Genomic DNA, 12,674 nt, shown 5'->3' with positions numbered 1-12,674 from the left:
TAAAACATGATTTAGTCACAAGTGTAGATCACACAGTCAGCATTAAGTCGGTTTCGATGGGAAATATAGTCACTAACTTAGTCCTGAGGAATGTCTCTTATCAGATTCAGGGGGAAGGGCTCTGGTGAAGACAGTGTCCTGTCCGTGGGGGGTCGTTCCTTTACACCCAACACTATGCTTTGATTTCTGCAACAGTGTGTTGAGCTGTGAAAAGGTACTGTCTTTCAAAGGTCTTTTGGGACGTATGGGTCCCCTACACCAGAGAAGTGGAGTGTCCAGCCCCTCTCGAGGAGATGCTTCCAGAGCTCAAACTGTGCGTGGAGGTGAGACCGACTATATCTAGTCGATATCGCTCAACCTCCCGCACAAGCTCAGGCTCTTTCCCCCCCAGCGAGGTGACATTCCATATCCCTAGAGTTAGTGTCTGTGTCTGGAGATCTGGTCGTCGAGGCCCCTGCCGTCGACTGCGGCCCACATCATACTTTTAAGACTGACTTGACTGCACAAATATTTATTGTTCAAAAAACGAAATAGTTTTATGGGGCAGAAATGGCTTTTAAACAATAATTGATCAAAGAATACTGAGTGATTGATCAATGTAATTATTGTTCTCCTAATTCATATTGGTCTCTGGTTTGTGTGTTTATGCTAATGAATTGACGCCATTGTCCCTTTAAAGTCCCTATAAATATTTTTTTCTGGTCTGTGTGTGTTTATGCTGATGAATGCATAAATTAATGACGTCCTTGACCCTTTAAAGTCCCTATAATACTATTTTTGGTCCGAATAAACCACGGCCGCCTAAGCCACAACCAGGTCAGAGAGCTGTGTATAGAGTTCTGTAGCTTGTACCAGGATGTTAAATAGACGTGATTTTTTTTTCAATTTTTTTCAAGTCTTTCTATCCAAGCCCCGCCTCTCTAGGACCTCAGGAACATGTAGCCCACATAAACCACCACCGGACTGGTTTTGCCAAAAAGGCAGGCTAAACCACAAAAACGGATATGTGTGTAAGATAAGATAATCCTTTAATATCCACACAAGGGGATATTTCATTGTTACAACGCAATAGAAACAGGAGGAAAGAACAGATTATTGGAAGTTTCAAAAACACACTCTTAATTGAACTCTTATGAACAAAAACAAAAAACTCTTATTAACAAAACTCCTCTCCTATCTTAATAGGGAATGGAGGGGGGAAATAAAATAAAATAGATAAATAAAAATAAAAAGATAAAAATAAGATAATAAAAATAAAATAATAATGATAATAGAATAAAATAAAAATAAAGTAAAAAATAAAGTAAAAATAGCTTGCACAAGACTAGGTAATACTATTAGCAGGTAAGTAAACCAAATAAAAACAAAATAGAACACTCATATTTACAGGTATTGCACATGGTTAATTAAGTATTGCACATGAATATGATGGTATTGCACATGGTTACATCAGTATTGCACATGTTCAGGGCTAGCAGTGTTTGTTGTAGAGTCTGACAGCAGCAGGAAGGAAAGACCTGCGAAACCTTTCCTTCACACAGCAAGGGTGGATCAGTCTCTCACTGAAGCTGCTCTCCAGAGCGGACAGAGTGTCTTGCAGGGGGTGAGACTCATGGTCCAGCATAGATGTGAATTTAGCCAGGACCCTTCTGTCCCCCACCTCCTGCACCGAGTCCAGAGCGCAGCCCAGGACGGAGCTGGACTTCTTGATGACTTTGTCCAGCTTCTTCCTCTCCCTCTCTGTGATGCTGCTGCTCCAGCAGACCACACCGTACAGGAGGGCTGATGCCACCACAGAGTCGTAGAAGGTCTTCAGGAGTGGCCCTGTCACTCCAAAAGACCTGAGTCTCCTCAGGAGGTAGAGCCGACTCTGGCTCTTCCTGTACAGTGCGTCTGTGTTGTGAGTCCAGTTCAGTTTGTGGTTCAGATGAACACCCAGGTACTTGTATGAATCCACTCTCTCAACGTCCCTTCCCTGGATGTTCACTGGTAAGGGGGCAGCAGAGTGGCGTCTACGGAAGTCCACCACCATCTCCTTGGTCTTCCCCGCGTTGATAAGGAGGTGGTTCCGCTGACACCAGTCCACAAAGTCCTGCGCCAGTCCTCTATACTCTGCATCATCGTCGTCTGTGATGAGTCCGATGATGAGTCGTCAGAGAACTTCTGCAGAACACAGCTGTCCGTGTCGTGTCTGAGGTCTGCAGTGTAGAGGGTGAAGAGAAAGGGCGCGAGGACAGTGCCCCCACACTGCAGGTCCGAGTGTCAAACACACAGTCCCGGGCTCTCACAAACTGGGGTCGGTCTGTGAGGTAGTCCAGGATCCACTCTGCCAGTTCATACTCCACTCCAGCAGTCTCCAGCTTGTCCCTCAGGAGCAGCGGCTGAATGGTGTTGAAGGCGCTGGAGAGATAAAAAAAAACAGGATCCCCACAGAGCTGCCAGGTTTCTCCAGGTGAGAGAGAGAGCGGTGCAGCAGGGAGATGACGGCGTCCTCCACTCCGATGCCAGGCCGGTTTGCGAACTACAACGGGTCCATGGCTGGGCTCACGGTGGAGCGGAGGTGGTCCAGGACCAGCCGCTCCACCGTCGGACCATTGTCCGGCTGTGGAAGAGAGGGCATGCAGCTGTGCAGGGGGAGGGATGGGTGATTGATCAAACCTCAAGAAGTGGGTATTTAAATCGTCCACCCACTGTAGGTCTCCCTCTGTCTGGGCAGGGTTTTTTTTTGAAGCCTGAAATGGTTTTCAGGCTCCTCCACACTCCCTGAATGTTCTTTTGCTGCAGCTGCTCCTCCATCCTCCTCTTGTAGCCGGCCTCAGCCTGCCTGATCTTCCTCCTCAGCTCTTTCTGCACAGTCCTCAGCTCCTCCTTGTTCCCTGACCTGAAGGCTCTCTTCTTCTCCTTCAGCAGAGCCTTCAGTTCACGGATAATCCACGACTTGTTGTTTGGAAAAGACTGCACCGTCCGGGAGGGAACAGTGTTCTCAAAACAGAAGTTGATGTAGTCCGTGATGCACTCTGTGGTGGCGTTGATGTCCTCCCCATGGTCGTAAAGCTCGGTCCAGACAGTGGTGCTGAAGCAGTCCCTCAGAGCCTCCTCGCTCTCAGCAGATCACCTCCTCACCACACAGGGCACCACAGGCTGCCTGCGCACAATAGGTTCATACACAGGCCGCAGATGTACAAGATTGTGGTCCGAGCTGCCCAGGGGAGGGAGGAGGAATAAGCCTCCTTGGTGTTGGCAAAGAATAAATCCAATGTTTTATTGTCTCTGGTGGGACAGGTAACATACTGGGTGTATGTTGGCAGAACAGAAGTGTGTAAAAACAAACACCCCACCACCGGGGGCAGCACAGAGGAATTGTCTCATCTGCAGTGTTATGAAGTCTGACAGCAGCAGAGACAGGAGGAGGAGAAGCAGTGATAGTATTTTTTTTTTTTTTTTAGCAAAGCCAGGATAAAGAGAAGTTTGAACTTCTGCTGATCTCCTGTGTGCTGTGGACTCAGCTGTTTTAGGAAGTGGGGTTTTATTGGATGCATCAAGAAGAACTGCCACATCTGTATCTTTTTATTGTCAATTATATGTGTAACATGTGATGTTTTTTTTTGTATTCATATGTTGATCAAAGGAGACATCTTGGCAAAATGTTAAGAGATTTTAGCCATGTTATAATTGTATTACCTTCTCATTTATCCACTTAATAATAATAATAATAACTTTTATTTATATAGCGCTTTTCAGTGACCCAAAGACGCTGAACATATATAAAAAAGGGGGGGGGGGTATTTACAGACAGGGGGGGACAACACGTACAATACACATTAATATACAGATAAAATGAACAAGACAGAAGAAGTAGAGAGAAAAAGATGGGGATGTAACAGGGGGTAGAAGAGTAGGCAATGGAGTAGAGGAGGCTAGGGGTAGGGGAGGTCATAAGCTTGGGTGAAGAGGTATGTTTTTAGGCGGGATTTGAATGTTGTGAGTGAGGGAGAGTGGCGGACAGGTTGGGGGAGGGAGTTCCAGAGTCGGGGTGCTGTTCGGGAGAATGCTCTGTCGCCAAAAGTTTTGAGTCGGGATGTTGGTGCAGTCAGGGTGAGAGAGGAGGAGGATCGGAGAGCTCGGGAGGGGCGGTGGGGGATGAGGAGGTCAGACAGGTAGGGGGGGGGCAAGGTGGTGAAGAGCTTTGAAGGTGAGGAGGAGTATTTTAAAGTTTATGCGCTGCTTGATGGGGAGCCAATGGAGAGAGCGGAGAACGGGAGGGATGTGATCACGGGACCGGGTGTGGGTAAGGAGGCGGGCAGCGGAGTTTTGGACCATTTGGAGTCTATGGAGGGAATGGGAGGAGATGCCAGTGAGGAGGGAGTTGCAGTAGTCAAAGCGGGAGGAGATGAAGGCATGGATGAGGGATTCAGCAGCGGGGAGGGTGAGGCAGTGTCGGATTTTGGCGATGCGGCGGAGGTGGAAGTATGAGGTCTTGACGATGTGGCTGACATGGGGAGTGAAGGAGAGGGTGGGGTCCATGATGACACCGAGATTGCGTACCAGGGTAGAGGGGGTGATGGTCGAGGTGTCGATGCTGAGTGAAAAGGGACCAGTTTTATTGAGAGTGGATTTGGTGCCAATGAGGAGGAGCTCTGTTTTGTCACTGTTCAGTTTGAGGAAGTTGAGAGTGAGCCATGATTTTATTGTAGAGATGCAGGTTTCGATGTGGCTGAGGGGAGGGTTTTGGGTGGATTTGGTGGTGAGGTATATCTGGGTGTCGTCAGCGTAGCAGTGAAAGTCCAGGTTGAGTTGGCGGAGGATGTGACCAAGGGGGAAGATGTAGCAGATGAAGAGGAGGGGGCCGAGGACTGAGCCCTGGGGGACCCCTGCGTTACTGGGGAGAGGGTGGCTGAGTGACCGGAGAGGGAAATGAACTCTTGCCTGTTGGTGAGGTAGGATGTGAGCCAGTCAAGTGCAGAGCCCTCAACACCCAGTTGGCGCAGCCTTTGTAGGAGGATGGAATGGTTTATAGTGTCAAAGGCTACGCTGAGGTCTAGTAGTAACAGGATGTTGAGGGCCCCGGAGTCTGCAGAGGTGAGGAGATCGTTGAGTACTTTGACCAGGGCTGTTTCAGTACTGTGAAGTGGGTGGAAGCCAGATTGGAGGGCTTCATAGTGGTTGTTTGACTGGAGGTGGGTGTGAAGTTGGGCGGCGACGATGCGTTCCAGCGTTTTTGAGAGGAACGGCAGGTTGGAGATGGGGCGGTAGTTGGAGAGGTTGGCGGAATCTAGGGTGGGTTTTTTGAGGATGGGGGTGATGGAGGCCAGTTTGTAGATGGAAGGAACATGGCCGAAGAGGGTGGTGAGATGGGGGATGAGAGCAGGGAGGCAAGCCTTGGTTAGAGTCGTTGGGAGGGGGTCGAGAGAGCAGGTGGTGGTTTTGGAAGCGGTGATGAGGTCTATGATATGAGAGGAGTTAACAGAGGAGAAGGTGGTGAGGGGAGGGAAGGGTGGGTGGTCAGGGAGAGGGGGGGGGCAGGGGGGGGGGGGGGTGGTGATGGAGTTAATGGAGACGGCAGTCATGGAGCTGTTGATTTTGGAAATTTTGTCATTGAAGGCAAGGAGGAAAGAGTTGCAGAGGTCAGGGGAGGAGGGTGGAGTGATGTCCGGTGGCTGGAGCAGGTTGTTGACGGTGGAGAACAGGGTGCGAGGGCTCCGGTGGGAGCTGTTGATGAGGGTGGAGAGGTGGGCAGATTTGGCGGCTTGGAGAGCGTCACGGTAGGAGGAGATGTGTAATTTGAAAGCTTCGGCGTGGACGGTGAGGCGGGTTCTTTTGAGGAGTCGTTCGAGTTGGCGGCCAGTCTGCTTCATGGTGCGGAGTTCAGGGGTGTACCAGGGGGCGGGGTTGATGTATGAGACGGAGGAGGTTTTCCAGGGGGCTAGGGAGTCAAGGGAGTCGGAGAGGGTGGTGTTGAGCATGACAGCATAGTCGTCGGGGGAAGAGGGGGGGGAGTCAGGGGGGAAAGCAGAGGATATGAGCTGGGAGAGCGTGAGGGGGTTGACTGACTTGATATTGCGGTAGGTGATGGTGCGTTTTTTGGGGTTGTGGGGCGAGGGTAGGGGGGCGGAGAAAAGGATGCAGAAATGATCAGAGAGAGGGAAGGGGAGGGGGTGGGGCTTAGATATGGGTAGGAGAGAGGAACAGACTAAGTCCAGAGTGTGGCCTTTGGTATGGGTGGGGAAGTCAATGTGTTGGGTGAGATGGAAGCAGTCCAGGAGAGAGAGGAAGTCGGATGTCAGTGGGGCGTTGGGGCAGTCAATGTGGATGTTGAAGTCACCAGTGAGTAGGAGGCGGGCAGAGAGAGAGGATGCGATGGTGAGGAGTTCAGACAATTCAGTGAGGAAAGAGGGGTGGGGCTTTGGGGGACGATAGATCAGGATAGCGGTGATAGAGGTGGGGAGGGAGAAGGCGAGGTATTCAAATGATGAGATGGATGGAAGGTTGTGGTTCAGTTCGGTGATGGATGTAGATTTTTTATGAACAACAGCAAGACCTCCCCCACGCCCGGAGAGGCGGGGTTTGGCAGTGTAAGTGTAGTTGGAGGAAGTGGCTTGGTTGAGAGCATATAAGTCCAGGGGCTGTTGCCATGTTTCACAGAGGAGAAGCAGATCAATGTTATTGTCCAGTAGCAGTTCAGATATAACAGGTGATTTGTTGGAGAGGGAGCGGCAGTTCAGCAGTGCAAGGGAGATGGATGGGGGCGCGGAGATGGATGGGGGCGCAGGGGTGGGGGGGCGGAGGTTGTTGAGGTTGGCAGTGCGGCAGGTGGGGGTGACGGGGGGGCGAAAACTAGTCCAGAGTGAGGGGATAGGTGAGCCGTCGTTGGAGTGTTGGTTATGGGAGAGACCAGAGCCCCGGTGGATGTAGCGGGGCCGGCGAAGGATCCCAGCTGAGCTAGCTGCAGAGGCAGCAGCAGCTGGGAGACGGTGGTTATGGTTGAGGAGGTGAAGGTCAGCAGCGGTGTAGGTGATTAGGCGAGAAGTTGGTGGAGCGCTGGCCTGGAGGCGCGGGAGTGATAGTCCGAGGAGGAGATGGAACGTAGCAGCAGATGAGAGTAATCCAGTTAGTATGTTGGCGGTGGCTAGAAGCTGGTTAACTAGAAGCTGGTGGGCAGAGAGTTGTGAAAAAGCAGCAGTGGACCGGGTGTTGAAGCTGGTGGAGTGAGTGGCGTTGGTTGCCCCAGACCTTGTCTGCACGGCAGGGAGGCCCCGCGATACCATGACGGACCTCAGCAGGTGTTAAGCCAGCTGTTAGCTGGCGGCTAGGGCAGTAGATAGTCCAGGAGTGAGGGAGGAGATGAGTGATGGACGGTGCAGTAATGTCCGATGAAGTTAAGGAACAGGGATGTAGACAGAAGACAACACAGAGACGCGGGAACAAAACAAAACAATGGAAACGACTAACAAAACAAAGACGTTGGGACAGAAGCGGCAGTCCACATACCAGACGCCGGCGTTGCTCTAGCCCAATCAAGACGCATTTGAGTCCAGTTTTGTGACCAGATCGCCCCCGTCTGTGGAGCGGGGAAAGCAGAGAAACGGGGCTGTACCTTGGTTGTATGGGGCTGCTTTTCTCCGGGTGGAGCCGGTGCCCCGCTCTCCGTGTCTGCTCCTGTGGCGGGCTGGGGCCACACCTTCGCCCAGGTACAGACCTCCGGGGCGGCGGGTGCGGGAGCGCGGAGCCGGTGTTCGGGCGTGGAAACGCCGGTGCAGCGGAGAAGCGGAGCCGCGTGCGGCTCGTGGCGGTGCGTGCCGCTCGTGGTGGTGCGTGCCGCTCGTGGTGGAGCCGGTGATCGGGCGTGGAAACGCCGGTGCAGCGGAGGAGAAGCGGTGCCGCTCGCTCGTGGTGCGTGCGGCTCGTGGTGGTGCGTGCCGCTCGTGGTGGAGCAGGTGTTCGGACGTGGAAACGCCGGTGCAGCGTTATCACAGAATCACCATGATTGATACTCTTGAAATTGTATTTAGAGTGATTCATGCATGTTTGCGTAATCTTTATTCTCCTGCAATCAAGACAGTCCGTCATTCATTGCACTGAAAATTCCCATTTCCTCCAATATCTCATTGCTCTGGAAATACTTAACTTTCCGATTATTGGTGTTTTTTCTTCTAATAATAATAATAATAATAACTTTTATTTATATAGCGCTTTTCAGTGACCCAAAGACGCTGAACATAATAAAAAAGGGGGGGGGTATTTATAGACAGGGGGGACAACACGTACAGAACACATTAATATACAGATAAAATGAACAAGACAGAAGAAGTAGAGAGAAAAATATGGGGATGTAACAGGGGGTAGAAGTGTAGGCAATGGGGTAGAGGAGGCTAGTGTCTTCTGTGATACATGTAGGATTCAGCAGCATCCTATCCTGTAGTCAAAAATCACTGATTGCTATATTGAACTGCCGTTCTCCATAGGTAGTGACAAGCAAGTGGTGGACACTCCACTACGTAGTGCACCTTTAAAGGACACATACTGAAAGAAATTTAAAATATACTTCCTCAGATCCTCAGAAAAAAATCTTCAAATTTCCTAGTTTGTCATTTCTCATAGGTAGAAATGGAGAGATTTTTATAAGTCATCACCAGAGTCGTTCTGAGCATTTCTGCCTCAAATCACATTCATTACAACTGGATGCAAGCTTTTGTTTTTTTCCCCCATCGTAATTCATAGTAATAGTTAGAAATTAATGTGTGGTTTTCAATACATACATTCTAAACAAGATCTAAAACATACGCTGAAGCAAAAGTACAAGAGCAAGTTTAAAGGAAAATAACAATAGAAACAAATATATATGTTGAAAATAATGCATAAGTGTCTACTCAAGCAGGCCAACAAAAAGTAACAAAATTAAGGTTTAATCATCATTTTCACACATTTTTGAATTAACTTTAACTACTCCTCTCTCCCCCCTTCTTCTCCCCCCTCTCTCTCTGCTTCCTAGCTTTGTCATGCCGGCAGCTGGATGGCACCCAAGCGGACATTGGCCAGTGCCTGAGGTGGACACGCTCCATACCCCCCTCCACCCAGCGCTGCCTGCTGCCCTGCCAGGATGACTGCCAGCTCAGCCTGTGGTCCAAGTTCTCTCCCTGTACGGCCGACTGCGTGGGGGTGCGCTCCAGAAAGAGGGCTTTGATAGGTGAGTGCTGCAGAGGAGGAAGCTGAGCACAAGTGGAGCTTTTACTGACCAAATGTCTGTGTGCTTTGGAGGATTAGTAGGAATAAGTGTGTGGTTGCCAAGAGTAAACCAAGACCAAACGAAGGAACATGAATTAAATCAGCACAAAGCAAGATGTAAGGTCAAGGGTTAAGGTTAAGGTACAGTTTAGTGTCACCATAGGGAAATTGTTGACGTACAGCAAATCGTGACTTAATGCGTAACCAGGGCTTAACTATAGCTAAACCTAGACTAGACCAGGACTAAACCAGGTCTCATGCTGAAATGCTACAAGGGATAAACACTGCGATCACAAACTGAAAAGTCCAAAACAAATAAACCACATCTAATTATAGAGCTAGGATTGTTTTAAAGTCCTTGTTCTGTGCCAAGAAAGTGACTTCACCTTAAATGAACCAAAACTGAGCTCATTCAAAACTTAACCAGGGTTAAACCAGGACTACAGCAGGACTACACTGCTGAACCAGGTTAAACTGCTGTTTAACCAGGTCTAAACCAGGACTGAACCAGAAGTTAACTAGGGCTGTTCTCAATATATCGATATTGTGATATATCATGATGGACTTCTTGGCAATACGTGTATTGATACAGAGATGTGTATCGTGATGCGCTAAAAACAACATAAAGTCTGAATCTGTGGAGCTGAACATGTGACTTCATCGTAGGACATTTGTATTCTGATATTGAGGACAGTGTGAACATGACATTCTAATGCATTTTGTTATTATACTTAATGTTTTTTTCAAAACATAATTTTTAGTAAACTTTTATCACCAGCGTTAAGGGATATAAGATAAGATAAGATAAGATATTCCTTTATTGTCCCACATGGGGAAATTTCATTGGTGCAACGCAGGTAGATACAGAGGTAGATACAGAAGAACAGAACAGATCACTTATAGGAAGTCTGAAAAACACTTTCAGTAGAAGATCTCCTATAAATAAATAAAAACTCCCATAGACAAATGAATGAATAAATACATAAATACCATTGCATGTGATCACGACAGTAATTGCACATGAATATGTGTCACGACAGCACATAGATTGCACATGAATTTCATAGTAATTGCACATGAATTGCACATGAATTCCAACAGCAATTGCACATATGACAGAATTGCACATGGTTAGGTCAGTATTGTGAGTGTTCAGTACTAACAGTTTTTGTTATAAAGTCTGACAGCAGCAGGAAGGAAAGACCTACGGAACCTTTCCTTCACACATCGAGGGTGGATCAGTCTCTCACTGAAGCTGCTCTCCAGAGCGGAGAGAGTGTCCTGCAGGGGGTGACACTCATGGTCCAGCATAGATGTGAATCCAGCCAGGACCCTCCTGTCCCCCACCTTCTGCACCGAGTCCAGAGCACAGCCCAGGACGGAGCTGGACTTCTTGATGACTCTGTCCAGCTTCCTCCTCTCCCTCTCTGTGATGCTGCTGCTCCAGCAGGCCACACCATACAGGAGGGCTGATGCCACCACAGAGTCGTAGAAGGTCTTCAGGAGTGGCCCTGTCACTCCAAAAGACCTGCGTCTCCTCAGGAGGTAGAGCCGACTCTGGCTTTTCCTGTACAGTGCGTCTGTGTTATGAGTCCAGTCCAGTTTGTGGTTCAGATGAACACCCAGGTACTTGTATGAGTCCACTCTCTCAATGTCCCGTCCCTGGATGTTCACTGGTGAGGGGGCAGTGGGGTGGCGTCTGCGGAAATCCACCACCATCTCCTTGGTCTTCCCCGCGTTGATGAGGAGGTGGTTCCGCTGACACCAGTCCACAAAGTCCTGCGCCAGTCCTCTGTACTCCGCGTCATCGTCGTCCGTGATGAGTCCGATGATGGCAGAGTCGTCAGAGAACTTCTGCAGGACACAGCTGTCCGTGTCATGTCTGAAGTCTGCAGTGTAAAGGGTGAAGAGAAAGGGCGCGAGGACAGTGCCCTGGGGCGCCCCCACACTGCAGGTCCGAGTGTCAGACACACAGTTCCGGGCTCTCACAAACTGGGGTCGGTCTGTGAGGTAGTCCAGGATCCACTCTGCCAGGTCATACTCCACACCAGCCGTCTCCAGCTTGTCCCTCAGGAGCAGCGGCTGGATGGTGTTGAAGGCGCTGGAAAGATCGAAGAACAGAATCCTCACAGAGCTGCCAGGCTTTTCCAGGTGAGAGAGAGAGCGGTGCAGCAGGGAGATGACGGCGTCCTCCACTCCGATGCCAGACCGATATGCAAACTGCAGCGGGTCCATGGCTGAGCTCACGGTGGAGCGGAGGTGGTCCAGGACTAGCCGCTCCAGTGTCTTCATCAGGTGGGACGTGAGAGCCACTGGCCTGAAGCTGTTGAGGTCTTTGGGGCGCGGTGTCTTAGGCACAGGTACCAGACAGGAGGTCTTCCAGACCTGTGGTACCACCCTCAGCTTCAGGCTCATGTTGAAGACATGCTCCATAACTCCACACAGTTCATCTGCGCAGGACTTAAGGAGCCTGGGGCTGATGCCATCAGGTCCTGCTGCCTTCCTCACTTTATTCCTCTTCAGCTCACTCCTCACCTGTGCTGCTGTGACAGTCAGTGGTTGGCAGGGGGACCGTGTGCTGGGGGGATGGGTGAGTCCAGGCGAAGTGGGGAGCTGATGGTCCGGGGCAGATAAGCGAAGAGGAACAGATGCAGGGCATTGTCCAGCTGTGGAAGAGGGAGCATGCAGCTGTGCAGGGGGAGGGGCGGGTGACCGATCAAACCTCAAGAAGTGAGCATTTAAATCATTCACCCACTGTAGATCCCCCTCTGTCTGGGCAGGGGGGATTTTGAAGCCCGAGATGGTTTTCAGGCTCCTCCACACTCCCTGAATGTTCTTCTGCTGCAGCTGCTCCTCCATCCTCCTCTTGTAGCCGGCCTCAGCCTGCCTGATCTTCCTCCTCAGCTCCTTCTGCACAGTCCTCAGCTCCTCCTTGTTCCCTGACCTGAAGGCTCTCTTCTTCTCCTTCAGCAGAGCCTTCAGTTCACGGTTAATCCATGGCTTGTTGTTTGGAAAACACCGCACCGTCCGGGAGGGAACAATGTTCTCAAAACAGAAGTTGATGTAGTCCGTGATGCACTCTGTGATGGTATTGATGACCTCCCCATGTGGGTCATAAAGCTCAGTCCAGACAGTGGTGCTGAAGCAGTCCCTCAGAGCCTCCTCGCTCTCAGCAGACCACATCCTCACCTCACGGGACACCACAGGCTGCCTGCGCACAATGGGTTCATACACAGGCCTCAGATGTACAAGGTTGTGGTCCGAGCTGCCCAGGGGAGGGAGGGGGGAAGAAGAATAAGCCTCCTTGGTGTTGGCAAAAAACAAGTCCAATGTTCTATTCTCTCTGGTGGGGCAGGTAACATACTGGGTGTATGTTGGTAGAACAGAAGAGGGAGAAGCGTGGTTAAAGTCACCAGAGATGAGGAAGAGAGCCTGTGGATGCTGTGTTTGCA

The 12,674-nt window shown here is 50.2% G+C and overlaps 1 protein-coding gene across 1 annotated transcript in view; it reads left to right on the top strand.

Moving 5' to 3' along the window:
* thsd7ab (thrombospondin, type I, domain containing 7Ab) overlaps positions 1–12,674 on the top strand; it is a 488,245-nt gene that overhangs the window by 327,521 nt on the left and 148,050 nt on the right. Inside the window, exon 13 of the mRNA XM_072460164.1 lies at positions 8,990–9,184. Coding sequence (XP_072316265.1) covers positions 8,990–9,184 — 195 coding nt within the window. The remainder of the gene's footprint in view (positions 1–8,989; positions 9,185–12,674) is intronic.

This window comes from Eucyclogobius newberryi, unplaced genomic scaffold (assembly GCF_026437365.1).
Source record: "Eucyclogobius newberryi isolate DKJ021-1_F unplaced genomic scaffold, fEucNew1.0.hap1 SCAF_3, whole genome shotgun sequence".
NCBI lineage: Eukaryota > Metazoa > Chordata > Actinopteri > Gobiiformes > Gobiidae > Eucyclogobius > Eucyclogobius newberryi.
Note: the sequence above shows the minus strand (reverse complement) of the source record. Positions and strands in the feature narration are given on the sequence as shown.